We start from the raw sequence: 22,906 nt of genomic DNA on the forward strand, positions 1-22,906 counted from the left end.
CATTTGATATAATTTAAACAGAGAACTAGCAGCAGCTCAGATTGTGTCAATCTTGTGAACAAAAGAAGCTCCAAGAGCTAAAACAGAATTTGCTGGTAAAGCTTGTGAGATTTATCAAAACACCCGTGCTCACAATCACAGAACCACTGGGAACAAAGTCGTGGAGACAAGTTCTTTTATTGCGAGTCTGCAGAGTTGGGTGCCCCCGGAGAGACCCTGATACAGAGTTTGCAGTCTTCTTTTATACATCCCATTCATTATGTATTCAGGCGCCAATGTTTGTATTCCCTCGGGCCTCCCTAAGTGGGCGTCCCCATCTGTAGTTCAGCTCTGGCTTTTACTGTTCTCTACTACGCATGTGCCATAGCTGGCTGTGGCTACACACTCCTCACCTTTTCACCTACTTAGCCCCAAGCGTTTCCTGGATCTGGTTTTAGCTGGTTCTTAATCGCTCCTTACTGTTATCTTCTGCTCACTCAAGCTGATCCCCCAGACTGTGCACTGCCGCCTCACCACTTCTCCTTATTGCTATCACATCTGTGACTAAATTCCTGTCCAAGTGTTAACTGTTGTGCCTAAGTTTATGTACTAGTGTTAACTGTAGTTTAACCACTGTCCTGTAGCACTCCATTTCTCTCAAGCTCAACAGGGTTTTGACAGCACCTTCGGAGAACTTTAACTCTGATTTCTCTCCACAGATGCTGCCAGGCCTGCTGAGTTTTACCAGGAATTTCCGTTTTTGTTTCTGATTTACAGCGTCTGGAGTTCTTTTGGTTTTTATTAAACTCCCACGAGCAAGGGCTTGTTATTAGAGAGAAGACAGGAGGAAGTAAACTTAGAAGCATTAGACTCATCATATGGTTTAAAAATGATGATTTATTTGACTTTTATCCATAATATTAATCCCGTAACTAAGCTTGATATTTTTCCTAACAATAGCCAAAACAGACTCCAGAAAACCACAGTTTTCAGTCCTATTTGTGACTAATGGCAACATCTCATTCTACAAGCTTATTGTGAACTCACTGGTGTTTTGACAGCGTACACAAAATGGCAATTTCTCTACCCTGTGTGAATTCGTTGATGTACAGCAACTTGAGCTGATCACCTAAACCCACTGGGGCAGTGAAAACAGTCTCAAGTGAGAGCAACCTGATGTGACATTAGTTCCCACGACCCTTTGTGACATTTTCTGCACTGGGACCTTTAAAAGTTTTATTTATTCGCGTGGGTCTGCTGGTGTTTTTGCAGGTTGACCGACCGAGTGAATGCCTTCCCGCACTCTGAGCAGGAGTACGGCCTCTCCCCAGTGTGAGCTCGCCGGTGGTTCTTCAGGTTGGACAAACGGGCAAAACCCATCCCACAGTCGGAACAGGCAAATGGCCTCTCCCCTGTGTGAATCCGCCGGTGTTCCTGCAGGTTGGACGACCGAGTGAACCTCTTCCCGCAGTCCGAGCAGGTGAAGGGCCTCTCCCCCGTGTGAAGCCGCTGGTGGATCACCAGGGTGGACGACCCAGCAAAAGCCTTCCCGCACGTTGAGCAGGAGAACGGCTTCTCCCCAGTATGGCAGCGCCGGTGAGCTTCCAGGTCTGACGGGTAACCGAATGCTTTCCCGCAGTCGTCGCACTTCCACGGCTTCCCCAGCGTGTGACTGTGCTCATGTTTCCACAGTCCAGACAGTCGGCTGTAGGCCTGCCCACATACAGAGCACAGGTACCGTTTCTCCTCACTGTGAACAGCGCTGTTCAACGCCATGTTCGAGTCTGAGAAACCGGGCAACTCGGTCAGATCTTGACGTTCAAATTTCCTGACTCCAGATCCCCCTCTTCTAATGCGCTGTGAAACTGATTTGAAACAGAAAAATAAAGGGGATGAAACAGAAGCCACAGGAATGCAAACAAATGTTCTGAAATTGAGCTGAATGAATGAGCAGCACTGGGAAAATGTCATAATGAGAAAAAGTGAGGAGCAGGTTGTACAGGACGTTGGTGAGGCCTCTTCCAGAATAGTGTGGCCAGTTCTGGTTGCCCTGTCATAGGAAGGACATTATTAAATTGGAGCGGGTTCAGAAAAGATTTGCCAGGATGTTGCTGGGAATGGAAGGTTTGAGTTATAAAGGTAGGCTGGGACTTTTTTCATTGAAGTGTGGGTGACCTTATAAAGGTTTATAAAATTCTGAGGGGCATAGAGTTGGACCAAAGAGTCTGTTTCCATGGTATATGACTCTGGATGTGTGTGAATAACATCTACAACTGAGATCCCTTCTGCATCACAGACTGACCAACCTGTCTGATCAGTTCTAGAACAGAAATGTCCTCTGTTTAAATACTGGAAGGTCTGAAACCATAGTTTGTCATCTCTGCTAAAAACCCAACTCCGAAAGCACTAACTCTTTCTGACTCCCCGGTAACACACTTGCTTCCCGAACCCACAGACCCAATACAAAAGCAGGCACTGACCACCACCATCTTTCTGGATTATCATATTCCTTTTGCTACTGCACCACCCCACTCCCCCATATTATGCCTGCCTTGCACCTGCTCCCCCACCTTCTCCTCTCCTCCCTTCCCCACCCCTGTCTCCAATATTCTCCTTCTTCCCTCCCACACCATATTTCCATTCCCCAACAAGTATGGATCCAACTACTTCTAAGAAAATCTCTCTGTACCCATGATCAACCTCATGAACCTTCTCTGAATGTACCACTGCCAGTACTTTGTCAGAAAATGGAGCGGATTTGATGGCCCAGCTTGCTGACTGCCTCTCCTAAATCTTACAGCCTTATGTATTTTCTTAAAATACTGTCAACAGTCCCATTTGAAATAACTCCACAAAGGCCAGTATCCTGTCACCAAATCACCCTTATTTTGTAACGTGGAGAGTTTTTGATACTAATCCAGCACACTCAGAGCTAGCTCTCGGATGGAACAGAACTGTGAAACTCCTGTTTATATCTGTCATCAGGACTCCCTGACTGAACCAGATTAACAGTCCCAAGGCAGGTAACTCATATTTTATGAGGTCTACCTGGCTGACCTCTTTATAATTACTACATGTTTATCTAACTCTGGTCTATCTAGTGCCTTGTATAATGTTAGCAATATTTATATTCCCTCCAGAATAAAGGCCAGTCCATTTGTCTTCCCTTTCCTGCCGAACTTGGAAGCTAACTTTTTCTGATGTAACACTAAAACACAGAAGTGGGCCATTCAGTCTGCTCCACCATTCAGTGAGAATGTGGCCGATCTGATAATCCTCAGCCCCTCTTTCCCCATAGTGTTCTGTTTGTTCATCTCAGCCCTGAATGTTCTTTATGACCCTAGCATCCACCCTGTCGAGGCCCTACAAATCTTGTATGTTTCAGGAAGGTCGCCTCTCATTTCGCTATATTTCACACAAGTACAGCCCCAAAACCTACTCAACCTCTTAAGACTGTTCCTCAGCCTAGCGGACCTTTTCTGGACTACCTCCAATGCCAGTATATCTTTCCTTCAACAAGGAGACCAAAACCGTTCATAGTATTTCAGCTGTGCCTTGAGCAATTTTAACAAGCACGGCTTTGATACTCCATCCCTTTGAAATTAAAAATTCTATTTGCCTTCCCTATTACCTTCTCAACTAGGATGCTAGCTTTTTGTGGTCATGGATGAGGACTCCCAAATCTCTCAGTTCTGTAGCTTCCCGCAGTCTTCATCCATTTAATAATAGTCAGCTCCTCTACTCTTCCGTACATTTCCCCACATTATCTACAAAGCGTTTGCCCACTCACTCAACCTGTCAGCAGATTCTTTGTGTCATTCTCACCTTGGCCTTCCCCACTATATTTGTATCATCTGCAAACTTGGGCAATAGTACAAATTCCCTTTCTTCATCCAAAGCATTAACATATAAACACTGTGAATAACTATGACCCCCAGAGGCACACCACTACTTACAGTTTGCCCAGGTGAATATGTCCCTCATTCTAACTCTGCCTTCAATTTGTTCACCAATCCTCTACCCGTGCTAATATTAAATCTCCAGCACTGTGAGCTTTTACTGCATAGCCTCATACATGGTACTTTATCAAACACCATCCGAAAGTCCAAAAACTTTACACCCACTGCTTCCCCTTTGTCTACGCTGCTTGTTACTTCCTCAAAGAATTCTAGTACTTTTGACAGGTGTGATTTCCCTTTCCCGAAGCCATGCTGACTCTGCTTGATTGTGTTATGCATTACTAAATGCTCTTGCATCCTTGCTAACAGCATCCATAATTTTCACCATCACTGATGTTAATCTAATTGGCCAAAAGTTAGCATCATTGTTTCCCTCCCCTTTTGTAACATCCCAAATGTTGCATTTTGATAGGGCAAGTCAGGGCAGGACATAGACAGTTTACACTAGGGTCCCGGAGAATGTTGCTGAACAAAGAGACCTTGGAGTGTAGGTTCCTTGAAAGTGGAGTCACAAGTTGACAGGGTGGTGAAGTAGGCGTTTGGCACCCTTGCCTTTATTGGTCAGTGCATTGAGTAGTGGAGTTAGGACGTCGTGTTGTGGCAGTACAGGACATTAGTGGGTCTACATTTGGAATACTGCATGCAATTATGGTCTTCCTGCTACAGAATGATGCTGTTAAACTTGAGAGAGTGCAGAAAAGATTTACAAGAATGTTGCTGGGGTTAGAGGACTTGCAATATAAGGAAAGGCTGGGGCTATGTTCCCTGGAGCATAAGAGGCTGAGGAGTGACCTTATAGAGGTTTACAAAATCATGAGGGGCATGGATAGGGTGAATAGCCAAGGTCTTTTTCCCAGGGTAGGGGAGTCCAAAACTAGAAGGCATGGATTTAAGGTGAGAGGGGTAAGATTTCAAAGGGACCTAAGGGGTAACATCTTCACGCAGAGGGTGGTGCATGTATGGAATGAGCTGTGAGAGGAAGTGGTGGAGACTGGTACAATTACAACAATGAAAAGGCATCTGGATGGGTACGTGAACAGGAAGGGTTTGAAGGGATATGGGCCAAATGGAACTAGATTCATTTAGGACATCATGGTTGATGTGGACAATTTGGACCCAAGGGTCTGTTTCCATGCTGTACGGCTCTATGAATCTTGGACCATTCTAGAATTTAAGGATTCTTGGAAGATTACTACCAGTGAATCCACTATCTCTGCAGCTATTTCCTCTCATATCAAGAGGGTCTCACATCCAAGGGAGTCATCAATAATTTCTGCATGATAATTATTGTATTTATTTCTTCCTCTCCCCCCACCAACTTGTGTTCCTCGATTGTTCAGTAATTTTGCGATGCTGTTTGTGTTTTCTCCTGTGAAGACAGATGCAATGTATTTAATTCATGTGCCATTTTCTGGTTCCCCATTATTATCTCCCCAGCTTTATTCTCTAGGGGACCTATGTTCAATTTGGCCTTCACAGAATCTCTTGCTATCTGTTTTGATTGACTGTCTGTGAAGTTCAACATACACCATGAGCTTTACCAAATACCCTTCAATCACAACACATCCTACATCCTCAAAGAACTCCAACAGATAATTTCAGCATGATTTCTCCTTTACTGAAGCATGTTGACTCTGTCCTATTTCAACTTATACAAATGGTCTTCTATAAATTGTTTGACTTGTTTCCCTTTTGATTATCATTCATATAAAAGATTTGGATGAGAATATATGAGACACATTTAGTAAGTTTGTGGATGACACCAAGATTGGTGGTATAGTGGACAGAGAAAAAGGTTACCGAAGATTACAAAGGGATCTTGGTCGATTGGGTCAATGTGCTGAGGAATGGCAGATGGAGTTTAATTTGGATAAACGTGAGGTATAGTAATTTGGTAAAACAAACAAAAGCAAGAGTTACACTATTAAAAGTAGGGCCTTTGATAGTTTTGTAGAACAGACAGACCCACAGGTACAGGTACAGGTACATAATTCTTTGAAATTCATGTCAGACATAGACGAGCTGGTTAAGAAGGCATTTACCATGCGTGTCTTCATTGCTCAGAGTATAGGAGTTGGAATGTCTTGTTCAGTATGCTAAGGCGTTGGTGAGGCCTCTTCTGGAGTACTCTGTCCAGCTCTGGTTGCCCTGTCACAGGGAGGACATTATTAAATTGGAGAGGGTTCAGCAAAGATTTGCCAGGATGTTGCCGAGAATGGAAGGTTTGAGTTATAAAGAAGGTGGGGACTTTTTTCATTGAACCTTAGGCAGTTAAGGGATGACCTTATAGGGGCTTATAAAATCATGAGGGGCATAGCTAAGGTGAAGAGCAAGGGCCTTTTCCCTTGGGGGGGGTGAAATTTCAAGACTAGGGGACATTTTTTTAAGGTGAGAGGAGAAAAATTTTTAAAAAGACATGAGAACCATGTTTTTTTTACATGCAGCGGTTCGTGTGTAAAAAAAATGCCAGAAGTGGTGGACGCAGGTACAGTTACAAAGTTGAAAAAACATTTGAATAAGATCATGAATAGGAAGGGTTTCAAGGGATATGGGCCAAGCACAGGCAGGTGGGACTGTTTTGTTTGGGCACTTGGTCAGCATGGATTGGTTGGGCTGAAGGGTCTGTTTTCATGCTATATGACTATTTTGCCTCGGGCAGATGTTAAGCTAACTAGCTTCTGGTTTCCAGCATACTCTGTCCCTTTTTTGAACATAAGGAGTTACTGATCTTACCTTTCACTATAATGGGACCTTCCCTGAATTGGGGGCCTTTTGGATCATTAAGCCTCCAGTTATTTCTAATCAAAGAGCTCCTCACAAATCATATAGAGTCATACAGATATCTAAAAACAATTTCAGTTGTTGGATATGTGTGCCCAGATCAACTTGTCTATCAACTCGAAGTAAGGAGGTATTTCTTCTCTCCAAGGGGATGTGAAACTGTGCAATTCTTCACTGCAGAGGACTGTCGAGGCTGGGTCATTCAGTATATTCAAGGCGGAGATTATTAGAATTTTAATCTGGAAGGGAATTGAGGGATATGGGGAAAAAGGCAGGAAAGCGGGAGTTGCAGGTAATCAGATCAGCTACGATTTCATTGAATGGGCTGAGGAGTGGCAGATGGAGTTTAATTTCGATGAATGTGAGGCACTGCATTTTGGAAAGGCAAATCAGGGCAGGACTTGTACACTTAATGGTCAAGTCCCTGGGGAGTTTTACCCAAAAAAAGAGACCTAGGAGAATGAAGGTTCATAGTTCCTTGAAAGTGGAGTTGCAGGTCGACAGGGTAGTGAAGAAGGTGTTTAGTATGCCCACCTTTATTGGTCACTATATCGAGGAATGGAGTTAGAATGTCATGTTGGTTGGATGAGGCATTGGTTTGGCCACTTTTGGACACTGTGTTCAATTCCGATCTGCCTGCTGTAGGAAATATATTGTGAAACTTGAAAAGGTGCAGAAAAGATTTACAAAGCTATTTACTGGCTTGGATGGTTTCAGCTATAGGGAGAGGCTGGGCCTGTTATCCCTGGAGTGTTGAATGTTGAGGTGTGAATTTATACAGATTTATAAAATCATGAGTGGCGTGGATAGGACGAATAGTCAAGGTCTTTTTCCCAGGGGACGGGAGTCCAAAACTATAGGGTACAGGTTAAAGGCGAGAGGGGAAAGACTTAAAAAGGATCTACGGGGTAACTTTTTCACGCAGAGGGTAGTGTGTGTGTCTGGGACAAGCTGCCAGAGGAAGTAGTGAAGACTGGCACAATGATAACATTTAAAAGGCATCCAATGGATGTCTGACTAGGAAGGGTTCAGCGGGACATGGGCCAAATGCTAGTGAAGGTCACCCTGAGGTCATGGCAGCTCATGTTGGCATTCCACCCATTGTTGTGGAAGCTATGACTGACGTGCGCCCGGGCCAATACGAACGAAGGGGGCGGGCTTGGAAGACTCAAGGCGACAACTGGTCCTCCCACCAATCAGAGGGGCGGGGCCCAGCATCGACGGCCGCTGCCCGCCGCCTGGTCCTGACGACGTCCATTTTATCGCGGGCCGCCTACTGAGAGAAACGCGTGACTGGGAGCTGGGCATTCGGGGGTTTTTCATTGGCACCAGCTTTGTTTCTGCCAATGAAAACGTCTTTCCACCGAAACTATGCTGCAGCGCCTCACCGTCGCTGTTTCACTCACCCAGCAGCGGAATTAAGCGCCTCGCCCCTTTTCCCCCACCCCCGGAGCCGTTAGTCCAGTTCCCGCATGCGCAGCTGACGGCCGGCACCGATTGACGCTAGATCCGACCAATAGGAAGTGGAAGGGCGGCTGGAGGTTCCCCGCGGAGATGGAGGCCCTCCAACCAATCGGCGTCAATGAGGGGGCGGGACTGGAGGACTGGCGTTGAAGCCTTTGGTCCTCCAACCAATTGGAATGGCTCAAGGGCACCACCGGTACCTGACGTCATTAGTGCGGCCATTCAACCCATCGTCTAGTGCGTATGCTGTTCAAATGAGCAGCTTTACCCTACCTGCTACTCCCTATCTCCTCTGTCCAGCTCACTCGTCGTTTGGAAAACCTCTATCACGATTCCTCTTAGCTTTCTTCTTACATGGCAGAACAGTGCCAACTTCTCCAATCTATCAACTTAACAGAGGTTTCTCATTGTTTCTCCAAATGTTTTCATATCCTTTCCCAAACGTGGCACCCAGAACTATAGAACAAGTTCAACCTCATCTCCTCCCTGTTATACTTTATGCCCTTCTTAATAAAGTCAAGATTCTCTCTGCGTGTTCTGTCACCTTCAATGATTTGTGCACAAACATAACCAGGTGCCTTTTCTCACGGACCCTCTGAAGAAATGTACCCCCAATTTTACATTGGCAGAAAGAGCATTTCAAGATCACATTGCCTTGGTGGTTGAAGGCAGAGCATGCTGGTAGGGGGTTGCAACTCAGACTGGAGTGTGCCACAAGGATCAGTGCCAGGTCCACCATTCTTTGCCATTTACATCAACAATCTGAATGAGAATACAGGAGGTACGGTTAGCAAGTTTGCAGATGACACCAAAACCGGTGGTGTAATGGATAGTGAAGAAGGTTACCTAAGAGTACAACGAGATCTTGATCAGATGGGCCGAGATGTGGCAGATACAGGTTAGAGAAATGCGAGGTGTTGCATTTTGGTAAGTCAAACCAGGGCAGGACTTACACAGTCAATGCTAGGGTCCTGAGGAGTTTCATAGGGGTTCAGATACACAGTTCCTTGAAGATGGCATCACAGGCAGACAGGATGGTGAAGAAGGTTTTGTGGCAATCAGAACATTGAGTATCAGAGTTGGAATGCATGTTACACCAGTACAAGACACTAGTGAGGCCTCTTTTAGAATACTGCACACAATTATGGTTGCCCTTCTTAAGCAAAAACATTGTTACCTGATGGTGGGTGTGTTCACAACCAGTATGAGGATTCAGGGTAGATGATTTAGGAGGGAGGTGAGGAGACATTTCTTCACCCAAAGAATGGTGAGCCTGTGGAATTCATTACCACAGGAAGTAGTTGGTGCCAAAACATTGAATGTATTCCAGAGGCAACTAGATATAGCACTTGGGGCGAATGGGGCTAAAGGTTTTGGGGAGAAAGCAGGATTAGGCCTTTGAGTTGGGACAATCAGCCATGATCATGAAGAATGGCAGAGAAGGCTCAAGGGCTGAATGGCCCCCTCCTGCTCCTATCTTCTATGTTCCTACATAAACTAGAAAGGGCGCAGAAAAGATTTGCAAGCATATCGCCAGTACTGGAGGGTTTGAATTATAAGGAGAGGGTGGATGGGCTGTGACCACTTTTTCCCCTGGGGTATTGGAGGCTGAGGCATTTTTTTACAGAGGTTTATAAAATCTTGCGGCATAGATAAGGGGAATAGCCGAGGTCATCTCCCCCCGGGTGGGGGGAGTTCAAAACTAGAGGGGCATAGGTTTAAGGCGAGAGGGGTAAGATTTAAAATGGACCCGAGGGGTAAATTTTTCACACAGAGGGTTGCGTCTACATGTAACAAGCTACCAGAAAGAGTGGAGTAGGCAGGTACAGTTATAACATTTAAAAGACACTTGGACAGGTAAATGGATAGGAACGGTTTACAGGATGTGGGCTAAATGCAGACAAGTTGAACCAGTTCACTTTGAGACATTTGGTCAGCATGAACAAGATGGACCGAAGAGACTGTTTCCATGCTGCATGATAACTCAAAGTGCACCATCTCCTCACACGTCTCTGCATTGAACCTCATCCACTCACTCTGCTATTTCCTTCGGGAGTTCTGCACACAAGCCTCCCACCAAGCTTTGTGTGATAATATTTCCAAGTTACTGTTAGATCGGTGGAGCAATGCCTCACTGTAACTTGCCAAGAGCACAGCCATTGAAGTGTAAAGTGGATAAATGGTAGGTTTGGTAGCAAAAACAGGAATCATCTGAATGCTTCAGGCTTGGAAGGGGGTGGTGTACCCATATATCTGCTTCACCTTGTCCTTCTAGTTGGTAGAGGTCATGGGTTTGGAAGCAGCTGTCTGAAGTTTGGTGACTTTCTGCAGTACATCTTGTAAACGGTACACACTGCTGCTACTGAGCATCAGTGGATGGGGGAGAGTGGATGTTTGCGGATATGGTGCCAATCGAGCTGGGGCTGCTTTGTCGCTGGATGGTGCCAAGCTTCTCGAGTGTCATCGGAGCCGCACCCATCCCAGGCAGGAAAACAAAGGTTCTGTGACAGAAATGACTGAGAAATGAAATAGAGCCCATGGCCGGACACAATAACGTCACACAAACCGAAAAAAGAAACGGCAGACGCTGCAAATCGGGAACAAAAACAGAAGTTGCTGGAAAAGCTCAGTAGGCCTGGTACCACCTGTGCAGAGAAATCAGAGTTAACGTTTCGGGCCAGTGACCCTTCCTCAGAATTGACAATAGCTGGGAAAATGTTGGTTTATATGCAGAAGAGGGTGAGGGAAGGGAGAATGGAGGAAACGAGAGTGGGGATAGAGCCCAAAATGTTAATAACTTTATGATAATGGTATGCTCTCAGCAGTAGGCCAGGCGCTCAGGCGATGAACCGAAAACAAAGCCATTTTCAGTCTTTCAGAAAATAATGGAATATCTGGATATCAACCGTCAGAAAAACATCAGTACAATGCAGACTCATGTAACAGCAAAATTTACAAAATGAATTAATGGTTTAATGCATTACATTTCGAATAAGAAAAACTTGTCAACATGCTATTAAGTTAGCAACATGTTGCTTAAAGAAAAAAAAACATACAATGCACAAAACGCACCCCGCCCCGACTAGTTTTTGACCTTGGTTCAGAATAACCAGATTAGAACAATGCACTCAAAACTCTATCTCATGAGTTCTCCACGAATATCCAGTGGGTCAGGCAACATCCATGGAGAGAGAGAGAGAGAGAGAGAGAGAGAGGGAGAGGGAGGGACAGAGAGAGAGGCGGGGAGGGAGGGAGAGAGAGAAAGGGAGAGCAAGCTATCGTTTCGAGTGTAGGTGACTCTTTATCAGAGCTGGTGAGGAAGGAGTCAGAAGTCACATGACACCAGGTTATAGTCCAATGGGTTTATTTGAAATCACAAGGTTTCAAAGCGTAGTACCTACGTCAGGTTGCTATGGCCTGGTGTCGTGTGACTTCTGACTGTCCACCCCAGCCCAACATCAGTACCTCCACATCACGGGTGTTGGAGCAGGCAGCATTTATGGTAGAGTGGGGCTGCTCCCTCCACACTACAGTTCTGATGAAGAGTCGTCTCACCTCGAAACGTTGGCCTGCTTTGTCTCTATGGATAACACATGACCCACTGCGATGTCCAGCACATTTTTTTTCTGTTCAGATTTCAGCGTCTGCAGTAATTTGCTCCGGTTGTCTGACGGGTCTCTGATTTTCATGGCTTGTGCAATTGAATTGAAGACATACTAACCAATGTCTCAGTGTGTCCTGGTTTCTGAGCTTGTTTAAAAAGCAGCCTGGGTGTGGAAAATTCTGTGGAAATGCCGCTTTAGAGAGGCAATTCCTTGTAACCGTTTGATGTGACTCCAGTTTCCCCACAGGAATCTGCTGAATCGCCTCTCTCCAATCTGCAATCGAAGTTTCTTTCTGTTGTGATGACAATCAAACCCTCTTCTCCACACACACACACACACACACACACACACACACACACAAACTCTGCAATAACCCAGGTCCCAGTACCAACAACGGCGCATGCCGCCTTGTCAACACATTCTCCCTGTTAATATTGCGAGCATGTCGCAAAACTGGGACAACTGTCCCCCACACTCGTGACGCACCAAATGTACTCGTGCAGTCATACCTGAAAATTACATCTGCTTCGCCATCCCTGGGTAAACACACTGTCATGTCAACAGGACTGGCCCACCAGAGGTACTGGCATGGTGGTACAGACACAGGGAGAGGTACCCTGGGGGTTCTTAACACCGATTCTGGACCCCGTGAAGTCTCGTGGCTGATAAGTCCGTACAAGTCCATGCTGAATGCCAACGGAAAATCGCAAAGGCACAATCTACAAGGGGGGGGGGGGGGGGCACTTAGGTTCGATTCCAGCCTCGGGTGACTGTCTACGTGGAGTTTGCACGTTCTCCCCGTGTCCGCATGGGTCTCCTCCCACAGTCCAAAACTGTGCTGAATGGCCACGCTAAATTGTCCAGGGACGTGCAGGCTAGATGGGTTAGCCATGGGAAATGCAGGGTTACAGGAATGTCGTGGGGCGTCGAGTCTGGCTGGGATGCTCTTCGGAGAGTTGGTGCGGACTTGATGGGCTGAAATGGCCAGCTTCGACACTGTGGGAATTCTGTGACACTTAACACTTTGTTGCTGTTGGAACCAGTAGAACAAGATTGCACATTTTTAAACAAAAGACAAATATTATTGTACACAAGTAAACAAACACTATTAAATAATACAGTTTAGAGCAACACGTGCAGACAGGTATTACTCCTTACTTTTCCCAAAGCATTTTCTTATAAAACACATCAAGCATAAAAATGATTTACTTCTGTAGGGACTATCCATGGGTCTGCTGTAGTCTTTGAAAACAACTTTCAACCTCTTCAGCACTGGTTATTTCCAGCGATGAAGGTTTATTTCCCATCTCTAGCTTCATTCTTTTGTTCCAGTTACATTCCAAGCTGAACTGCTGGTTGTCTTCCCCAGCACCAGACGCTGTAAGGACCTCCATAGTTTCTTCCACTGGTTTCAAGTCAGGCACGCTTACACCTTCTGTTCTCTCAGGGGACTCAGTCTGAGACTAAGCCTTGCCCACATTCCACACGGTGAATGATGACATTAGTTTCTTGTCACTCTGCTTACAGCGCAGGTCTACCTGTCATGTACATTGGTTGTCTTCTCTCAGTAGGTGGAAAATACCAATTTCAAGCAACAGTTGATGCCTTTATAGTACTGGGTGCCTTTCAAAAGTTAGTTCCTGGAATCTGGCGCGGTTAGCGTCGATTTCCCTTAAGAAGGCACAAGCGAGCTGCCTTCATGAAGCACTGTAGGTAGACAGACCCACAATGCCTGTGGGCCGGGAATTCAGGACTTGGACCCAGTGACAGTGAAGGAACGGCTGACATATTTCCAACTTGGAATGAGTGGCCGCTCGGAGGGGAGCTTGCAGGGAATGGCGTTCCCAAGTATTTCTTGGCTCCGTCCTTCTCGTTTAAAAGTTGGAAGGTGAGACCGAATGGGCCTTAGAGAGTTACACAGTGCGTAATGTAGATGGCACATGCTGCTACCGTTGCATGGCAGTGGTGAACGTAGTTAGGTTACTAGGCAAGTGGGCTGCTTTGTCCCTGGACGACGTCGACCTTCTCGAGTGCTGTTGGAGCCACACCCATCCAGGGCAAGTGGGGAGTATCCCATCACCCTCCTGACTTGTGCCTTGTAGATGGTGGGACAGGGGTCTTGGAGGGGGGGGGGGGGGGGGGGGGGGGGTAGTGAGTCAGGAGGAGAGTGACCCTCTAAGATTCCCAGACTCTGGCCAGCTCTTGTAGCCAATGTGTTTACATTGGCTGGTTCAGTTCAGTTTCTGGTCAATGGTAACCCCCAGGATGTTGACAGTGGGTGGGGAAATTCAGTGATGGTAACGCCATTGAATGTCACGGGGCCACGGCTAGAATGTCAATTGTAGGGGATGGCCATTGCCTGGCTGAGAATGCTGTTTCCCACAGATCTTGCTGCGTATGAACACAACCGAGGAGTCGCCAACGGTGCTGAACATTGTGCAATCATCGGCGAGCATCCCCACTTCTGACCTCATGATGGAGGGAAGGTCATTGATGAAGCGGCTGAAGATGGCTGGGCCTAGGACACCACCCCGGGGAACTCTTGCAGAGATGTCCTGGAGCTGAGATGACTGACCTCCAACAACCATGACCATCTTCATATGTGCTAAGTATGACGCCAACCACTGGAGTCTTCCCCCTCCAACCCTGGATTCCCATTCACTCTAGTTTTGCTGAGCATCCTTGAGGCCTCAGTTGAGTCAGATGAGACTTTCACTCAGCACACCTCTGGAGTTTGGTCCTTTAGTCCATGTTTGGTCAGAGACCATAATGATGTCAAGAGCTGACAGGCTCTGGTGGAAACCCAAATGAGCACATTACTCCTATTGATGAGACCTTCCAGCGCGTTGCTGACGGCTGAGCGCACACTGTTGAGGCAATAATTAAGTCAGACAGAATCTGTTTGACGCTCAGGACATACCTGAGCTATTTTCCACATTGTCAGTCAGATGCCAATATTGTAGCTGCAGCAGAACAGTTTGGCTGGGGGTAGGGGATGCAGTCACTTCTGCAGCGCAAGTCTTCAGTGCGACGGCCAGTCTGTCTTCACTTCACAGAGTCTCTGCAGGATCCTACGTCTTCGGCTGTTTCTTCGTGCCACGTGCGAGTGAATCGAATTGGCTGAAGGCCGTCACCAGCAATAATGAGGGGTGCACAGGCACAGAGCGAGACGATCATCCACTTCCAGTTGGAAGACAGACGCAAATACCTCCCCCTTGTCCCTGACAAAGTGCTGGCTCACTTGACAGACATCAATTCCAGGCCTATAAACGTCAGCGGAATCGGACCCCAGTTGTCAGAACGAGCGTAGTTTCAGTTCTGGATGTGTTTAGCAGCAGCGATGACAATGGTGTCCAGCTCCTTCTTGTGAACCTGCTGGTGCCTCAGCAGATGGGTTGAATGAGTGAATCCCTTCCCACACACCGAGCAAGTGAACGGCCTCTCCCCGGTGTGAATGTGCTGGTGGGTCAGGAGGTGGGACGAGCGGGTGAACCTCTTGCCGCAGTCGGGGCAGGCAAACGGCTTCTCCCCGGTGTGAACCCGCTGGTGCCGCAGCAGGTCGCTCGTGGTTTTGAAGCTCTTCTCGCACTCGGAGCACTGAAAGGGCCTCTTATCCGAGTGGACCAGCTGGTGGGAAGTGAGGCTGGTCAGATAAATGAAGGACTTGCCACACAAGGGGCAGGTGAATGGCCTCTCCCCGGTGTGAGAGCGCTGGTGTTTCTGCAGGCTGGACAACAGAGTGAATCCCTTCCCACACACGGAGCATCGGAAGGGCCTCTCCTCGTTGTGAACGCGCTGGTGGATCAGCAGGTCGCTCGTGGTCTTGTAACTCTTCTCGCACTCGGAGCACTTGAAAGGTCTCTTGTCCGTGTGCACGAGCCGGTGGGTGGCGAGGTGGGAGGAGCGCGTGAATCCCTTCCCGCACACTGAGCAGACGAACGGCCTCTCCCCGGTGTGCGTGCGCTCGTGTTCGACGAGGTTCTGCGACCGCTTGAACACCTTCCCGCAGTGGGAGCAACAGAACTGACTCTCGGCCTGAGGGGCCTGGTGCCTCAGCAGGTCGTCGGAGCCTTTGAGGCTGTTGTCACAGTCCGGGCCGTCCAGGAGCCTCTCTTCGGCGTGAACCCGCTGATGGGTCAGCAAGTGGGACGACTGAGTGAACCCCTTCCCGCACAAGGAGCAGGTGAAAGGCCTTTCCCCGGTGTGACTGCGCCGGTGTATTTCCAGCAGGGATGGGTAATTGAACCCTTTCCCACAGTCCCCACATTTCCACGGCTTTTCCATGGTTCTCTCCAGCTGGGGCTCAGCAGTTGAAATCTTGTCCACGCACAGATCGCAGGTACAGTTCCTCCCCACTGTGAACGGTGCAACAGTTTTTCACTGCAGTGGAACGCCCTCACTCTGGTGCGAGTGGCTGTGTCTAGCCTGTTACGCCCGTATTCAAAATATTTTCCCGCAGACAAATGTTTCTCCATCCACATCGACAGGTTGATAAGATTCAGGCTCTGACTCTGTTGGATCTTAATCTGGTTTTGTTTCAGTTTACCATTTAAAGTCAGCACCTTCCAAACCTGCAAGAGGAGATCATAGTGTCAATGTCACTGTCAGCACAGGTTAGAAATCCAGGATGGATAATCACAGAATCCCTACAGTGTGGATGCAGCCCATTTAGCCCATTAAGTTCACATGGACCCTCCAAACAACATCCCGCCCAGACCCACCCCACCTATGTAACCCTGCATTTCCCACAGCTAACTCACCGAGCCTGCACATCCCTGGACACTGTGAGCATTTTAGCATGGCCATTCTAGCCTAACTTATGCATTCTTGGACCGTGGGAGGGAGCCGGAGTACCCGGAGCAAATGTATGCAGACGCAGGCAAAATGTGCAAACTTCGCATTTACAGTTGCCCGAGGTAGGAATCGAACCTGGGTTCCTGGTGCCATGAGGGAGCTGTGCTAACCAATGAGGCACTGTGCCAATAATCCCAGTTTCTGCAGAACATATTTTTCTTCTCTCATTTCCCAAACGCATGAACCAGTCAAATTCATGGAAGCTTAAACATAGGTCTAAGAAAAGCAAAAGGAACCTTCCCAATTAAATGAGGACATGGTTACATAAGGACATAAGAAATAGGAGCAGGAGTAGGCTTTCTGGTCCCTTGAGCCTATTCAATAAGATCGTGGCTGATCTTTGTTGTGGACTCAGCTCCACTTCCCCCCCCGCCCCACTCACCGTGATGCTTAATTCCTTTACTGTTCAAAAATTTGTCTATCTTTGCCTTAAAAACATTCAACAAGGTAGCCTCAACTGTGTCACTGGGCAGGGAATTCCACAGATCCACAACCCTTTGGGTGAAGACGTTCCTCCTCAGCTCAGTCCTAAATCTGCTCCCCCCTATTTTGAGGCTATGCCCACTGTTTCCAATGGTGGTTGAATCTAGAACTAGTCTCCCTGCTTCTATCTTATTAATTCCGTTCATAATTTTATATGTTTCTATAAGAATCTACCACGGCCAAACTCTTCTGAAATCCAATGAGTAGAGTCCCAGTCTACTCGATCCTTCCTCATTAGCCAAACCTCTAAACTATGGAATCAACCTTGTGAACTTGCTCCAGCATGAGGACATCCTTTCTCAAGTAAGGAGGTCAAGTGTGTACAATACATTCCACAATGGGGCTACAGAATAACAAGCAGATATTGCATTTCCTTTGCCAGGGACACCCAGGCTTCAGCAAGACAACTGAAGAGAGTTTGGGAGCCTCATATGGAGGGTCAGTGTGGGATCTGGAATTAAGGGCTCAATCAAATCCCATTTATTGTGTTCAGCCACAGTGACCCACCCCAGGCCACATTCCCAACACCCACCCTGATATTCCCTTGCTCATCCATGTCCTAGAAATTAGTGTTTTAGTGACAGCTAAAAGAGGATCCTCCACCCACACAGCCTTCTTCCATGCCCAAATCAAACAGCCAAAGATTAGGAGCAGCGGACAATGGTGTAACTTTCCCAGCACTGGCTAAGGACACCATGTGGGACTGTCCCCTCACCCGAGGTATGGTGACCCATCAGTTGTCACAGGTTGCCCAGTCCATGCCAACATACTCCCAAATTAAACAAGTCCCATCTGCCTACTCCTGGTCAATATCTGTACAATCGTTTCCAATTCATATACTGATCCAAATGTCTTTTAAACATTGTAATTGCTCCCTTTCTCTCTCGAATGACAGAGTAGCCCCGTGATATTGTACACAAAAGTGGAGGAGCAGCCTCAGGAGGAATACCATCTATCGCGATTAATATATTATACAGATGCCCCATGAATCCTCTAGGAAGTTCATCCAGCTACAAACTTTGTTATCTGGCAAACACAAACTGTCGCCTGAGATAATGGGAACTGCAGATGCTGGAGAATTCCAAGATAATAAAATGTGAGGCTGGATGAACACAGCAGGCCAAGCAGCATCTCAGGAGCACAAAAGCTGACGTTTCGGGCCTAGACCCTTCATCAGAGAGGATGTCGCTTGAGCCTGCTTTTGAGCGTTCGGGCGCTAGGACCTGTTGGCGCAACCAGACTCGCTAAAATCCCCACTCCCAATTACGTCACCCGGGCCTTCACGCATGCGCATTGCACCCCGCGGATCCAAGATGGCGGCCGTCCGGCAGGAGGTGATCCCGGGAAAAGGCTCCGGAGTCACTAACGCGGGACTCGCAGATCGTCAATCGAGGTTCGAAGAGTTTAGTAAGTGTTTAAAAACCATTCCGGTCTGCGCTCCGGCCCAATCGCTCGCTCCGCGGTCCCGCATCCTCACCCCCTGCAGATGAGAAAAAAGCAGCGTCTGTGCCCGTTTTGTTCACTGTCAGTGCGCATGCTCAAGCCACTGGGTGGTACTGCGCCTGCTCACCGCTCTTCTGTGACCTAGATAGGGGACATTCACGGCCCCGGGGCATGGTGGGTAAAGACAGTGCCATTGCTCGCGGGTGACTTAAAAATGAAAATATGATTTGGCTTGCAAGACGAGCTTGGCGCTCAATAAAATCAGTAACCAAATTATATTGAAATAGCGGCGGTGTAAAGGCCAAGAGTGTCTGGAGTTGGTTTAGCTAATAAACAGTGCTGGACCAAAAGAGTGAGTGCTTTTTACTTTATTACATTATTTATGGGATGAAGTTTTCACTGACCAGTCCAGCACATATTGTGAATGCCTAATAGTTAGGATGGAGAATTTCAAGACCAGGGAGTGCATATTTCAGGTGAGAGGAGAGAGATTTAGAAAGAAATCATGAGAGGCAATTTTTTTACACAGAGGGTGGTTTGTGTGTGGAATGAACTTCCTGTGGAAGTGGTGGATGTGGGCAAAGTTACAACGTTTGAAGACATATGGATAAGTACATGAGTAGAAAAGGTTTAGAGGAATATGGGCCAGGAGCAGGCAGGTGGGATGAGTTTATGTTCAGCGTGGACTGGTTGAACTGAAGAGTCTGTTTCCATGCTGTATGACTCTGTGAGTCAGCTATTACTGTTGTGGGTCTTGACTCAATACAGCCTATACCAGGTCAGGACAGCAATGTCCTTCCCTAAAGGATATTAAGTGAACTACATTTTTTTCTGACAATTTACAGCAGTTTCATGGTCAGCATTCAACTTAGTCACAGGTTTTTCTTTATTATTAAATTCATGTTCCCAACATCTGCCATGCCTGATTCAAACCAGACATTATTTGGTTCTCTAGATCAGTAGTCTCATGATGATACCACTAGGCCATAGTGAGCTGGAAATTTACAGCTTTAGTGGGGCTAGAGGAAAAAAATATTTAATAGTAATTTGAATTCTCCATTCTGAATTTCTATCATCTATTCACAGTGATGACATTTCTAAATTTTATCACAAAATACTAAACACGAACCAAACATCAAGCCAAGATCTTGTAGAATCATTCAATCCATCAGGACCTGAATATCGTTGGCTTTTGAACATGGAAGGAGAATTATTTGACTTCTCTGTGGGAGTGTTTCAAACATCAGTATGACTGGAAAAGTGACAAGAGTTGCATGCTCAAGTGAAAGTGTTTCAGTGCACTGATTACAGAAATAGCTTTAACCATTTACCCAGTCTGAAACATATATCACGCCATTGCGAAGAGACGTATCATGGTTTTTTGGACGAGGAATCAACTGATCACGTAGCATCGAGAGACAGAAGGGTACCCATGTCATGGAGAAACCATGGAAATGTGGGGACTGTGGTAAGGGATTCAGAACACCATCTGAGCTGGAAATTCATCGGCGCAGTCACACTGGAGAAAAACCATTCACCTGCTTTGAGTGTGGGAAGGGATTCTCACGTCTGTCTCAACTCACTGAACACCTGCGAGTTCACACTGGCGAGAAGCCATTCACCTGCACAGGTTGTGGGAAGGGATTCACTTGTTTAAGTAACCTCACTTCACATCAACTAGTTCACACTGATACGAGGCTTTATAAATGTTCTGGCTGTGAGAAGAGCTTCAAAAGCACAAGGGATCTACTGAGACACCAGTATGTCCACTCAAGTCAGAGGCCATTCTCCTGTTCTGTCTGTGGGAGGGGGTTCACTCGGTCATCCAGCCTGCTGAGACACCAGCGTGTTCACACTGAGGAGCGGCCGTTTTCTTGCATGAAGTGTGGGAAAAGGTTCACCCGGTCCTGTACTCTGCACAGGCACCAACAAATCCACACAGTGGAGAACCCGTTCATCTGCCCAGAGTGTGGGAAGGGGTTCACTCAGTTGTTCCAACTGCTGCGACACCAGCGAGTTCACACAGCCGAGAGGCCGTTTGTCTGTTTGGAATGCGGGAAGGGATTCATTCAGTCGTTTGAGCTGCTAAGGCACCGACGAAGTCACACTGGGGAGAGACCGTTTATCTGCTCTAAGTGTGGGAAGGGGTTCACTCAGTCCTCCCATCTGCTGAGACACCAGCAAGTTCATGAGTAATTGCTCCTATTAATGACATTCAAGACTGGTCTATGGGCTCTGTTCCTACTAAAGTTAATAACCCCTATAGCTGGACTGGAATTTAATAGTTTGCTGTGTATTATGTATAACAACCATTTGCAACTTATATGCTGTGTATTTGAGGAGAGAAACTGACATTGCTGTAATATCACATTAATGGAACATGGAAATGAGCAAGTCACATTCCTGGGAGGGTGCTGAATCTGTCTGAACACGTTTTAATTCACCAGCTGTAGTCAGGGCAGAGAGCCAAGATCCAAGGAGCTGAAGAACTTGGGTGACACAATGGCTCAGTGGTTAGCACTGCTGTCTCACAGTGCCAAGCACCTGGGTTTGATTTCAGCCTAGGATGACTGTCTGTGTAGAGTTTGCACGTTCTACCCGTGTCTGCGTGGGTTTCCGCCAGGTGCTCCTGTTTCCTCCCACAGTCCAAAGATGTGCAGACTGAGTGGATTGGCCGTGCTAAATTGCCCGTAGGGTCCAGGGACATGTAGGTTAAGTGGATTAGCCACAGGAATGGGCAGGGGGTTGAGACTGGGTGTGATGCTATTCAGAGAGTCGGTGTGGACTTGTTGGGCCGAATGGCCTGTTTCCACAATGTAGTGATTCTGTGACTCAGGAGGGAGGCATCAGATAAGGAAGTGGAACCGAGCTGGCCAGGTGAGGAGAAAAAGCCAATAAAAAAGTGCAAATAGGTCAGACTGCATGGGAGCCACTAGCAGATACGAGTTTAGGTAGATGCAGTGTAGACGCCTTTCAGCCCTGCCTTTGTGTCAGAGGGGCCAAGTTGATGTCAAGAAACAGTTTTATTCAGGTGAAAGCATATAACATGACATAATGAATGGGTCACTTCTCCTGTATAATGCCACTGCTGCGTGAACTCTGTATAGATATTCAAGATGAACACAAGTAACTGCTGCCTTACAGTATTACAGCAGCAAGTGAGAGCAAATAGATACCATCAGTTGGTGGGGACAAACTGGGTCATGTTGTGGAACAGAGAGACCCAGGCATTCGGGTACATAATTCTTTAACGTTTGTGTCACGTATAGTTAAGGTGGTTAAGAAGGCATTTGACATGTTTACCTTCACTGCACACACCTTTAAATTGAGGATATTGGTGAGGCCTCTTCAGGACACTGTGTCCAGCCCTGGTCTCCCTGTTACAGGAAGGATATTATTAAGCTGGAGAGGGTTCAGAAGAGTTTTACCACAATGTTGCTAGGTATGGAGGGTTTGAGTTACAGGGAGAGGCTGGATAGGCTGGGACATTTTTCACTGGAGTATAGGTGTGTATCACAAGAGCCTTATCCTGAGGGTGGGGGATTTCAAGGGACATATTTTTAAGGTGAGAGGAGAAAAATTTTGAAAAAGACATGAAGGGCACTTTTTAACAGAGTGTGATCTGTGTGTGGATTGAACTTTCTCAGGAAGCGGTGTTACAGGTACAGTTACAACATTTAAAAGACATTTTGATAAGTACATGAATAAGAAATGTTTGGAGAGCTATGGGCGCAGTGCAGGCAGGTGGGACTAGTTTAGTCAGGGATTATGGTCAGAATGGATGGAAGGGTCTGTTTCCTTGCCGTATGACTATAACTGGAGATCACACAGACAGATGCATCCATGGGTCAGGATCACCTGCCAAATTTTGGTTATTGCTCAGCTGGTATCGGCCATATACCAGAACTCCCTTCCTAACAGTATTGTGGGTGATCCGACGCCAACAAGGACAGATGATGTTCATGAATATAGCTCACCACCACGTTCTCAAGGGCAATTAAGGATGAGCAGTAAGTGCGACATTTCAAAATAGGTAGGATGCTACTTCACTGGGGCTGAGTATCAGCAAAGGATATCGCTGGGAAAATGGCTTAAATTGCATTTTATGTTTAAATTGTTATTGGAACAGTTGCTGTTTAGTGGTGAAATAATCCATTATTCTGTTACATTTTCCAATAGTTTTGGGTTATCCCAAATTCTTCTTTCTTTTGTTGTATTTTAACTACAGTGTATGAATAAAGTGTTTTTTGCTTCAAGCCTGGTAGTTTGAGCAATCCAATTGCATCCAGAATGTAATGCCTGGCACTTACCTCTAAAATACAAAAAAGTTCGGGTCCA

At 46.7% G+C, this 22,906-nt stretch overlaps 3 protein-coding genes across 5 annotated transcripts; 1 reads left to right on the forward strand and 2 right to left on the reverse strand.

Annotated features, from left to right (window-relative positions):
- Nucleotides 1-227: 227 nt before the first annotated feature.
- On the reverse strand, nucleotides 228-8,220 carry LOC125449166 (gastrula zinc finger protein XlCGF49.1-like). The gene is made up of 2 exons (XM_048524847.2): nucleotides 8,126-8,220; nucleotides 228-1,844 (listed from the first exon to the last, which is right to left on the reverse strand). Exon 2 carries the CDS (start codon nucleotides 1,753-1,755, stop codon nucleotides 1,216-1,218), a length of 540 nt encoding a protein of 179 aa, XP_048380804.1. The 5' UTR covers nucleotides 1,756-1,844; nucleotides 8,126-8,220; the 3' UTR covers nucleotides 228-1,215.
- A 5,744-nt stretch (nucleotides 8,221-13,964) lies between these two features.
- Nucleotides 13,965-18,672, reverse strand: LOC125449004 (zinc finger protein 239-like). Of its 2 annotated transcripts, none has more exons than XM_048524553.2 (2): nucleotides 18,603-18,672; nucleotides 13,965-16,359 (listed from the first exon to the last, which is right to left on the reverse strand). In XM_048524553.2, the coding sequence occupies exon 2, from the start codon at nucleotides 16,070-16,072 to the stop codon at nucleotides 15,101-15,103; it is 972 nt and encodes a 323-aa protein (XP_048380510.1). In that variant the 5' UTR covers nucleotides 16,073-16,359; nucleotides 18,603-18,672; the 3' UTR covers nucleotides 13,965-15,100. The 2 variants fall into 2 exon arrangements, with proteins under 2 accessions (XP_048380510.1, XP_048380511.1); XM_048524554.2 differs by having other exon boundaries at nucleotides 18,549-18,654.
- LOC125448905 (zinc finger protein ZFP2-like) lies at nucleotides 18,424-22,824 on the forward strand. 2 transcript variants are annotated; one of them, XM_059641786.1, is made up of 2 exons: nucleotides 18,424-18,518; nucleotides 19,655-22,824. In XM_059641786.1, the coding sequence occupies exon 2, from the start codon at nucleotides 20,006-20,008 to the stop codon at nucleotides 20,762-20,764; it is 759 nt and encodes a 252-aa protein (XP_059497769.1). In that variant the 5' UTR covers nucleotides 18,424-18,518; nucleotides 19,655-20,005; the 3' UTR covers nucleotides 20,765-22,824. The 2 variants fall into 2 exon arrangements, with proteins under 2 accessions (XP_059497769.1, XP_048380412.2); XM_048524455.2 differs by having other exon boundaries at nucleotides 18,425-18,532.
- Nucleotides 22,825-22,906: the final 82 nt, after the last annotated feature.

Source organism: Stegostoma tigrinum, chromosome 43 (genome assembly GCF_030684315.1).
Source record: "Stegostoma tigrinum isolate sSteTig4 chromosome 43, sSteTig4.hap1, whole genome shotgun sequence".
Lineage (NCBI taxonomy): Eukaryota > Metazoa > Chordata > Chondrichthyes > Orectolobiformes > Stegostomatidae > Stegostoma > Stegostoma tigrinum.

Coding starts and splice junctions, on each gene's coding strand:
- LOC125449004 (XM_048524553.2), bottom strand. CDS start 16,072: ATGGAAAAGCCGTGGAAATGTGGGGACTGTGGGAAAGGGTTCAATTAC.
- LOC125449166 (XM_048524847.2), bottom strand. CDS start 1,755: ATGGCGTTGAACAGCGCTGTTCACAGTGAGGAGAAACGGTACCTGTGC.
- LOC125448905 (XM_059641786.1), top strand. CDS start 20,006: ATGGAGAAACCATGGAAATGTGGGGACTGTGGTAAGGGATTCAGAACA.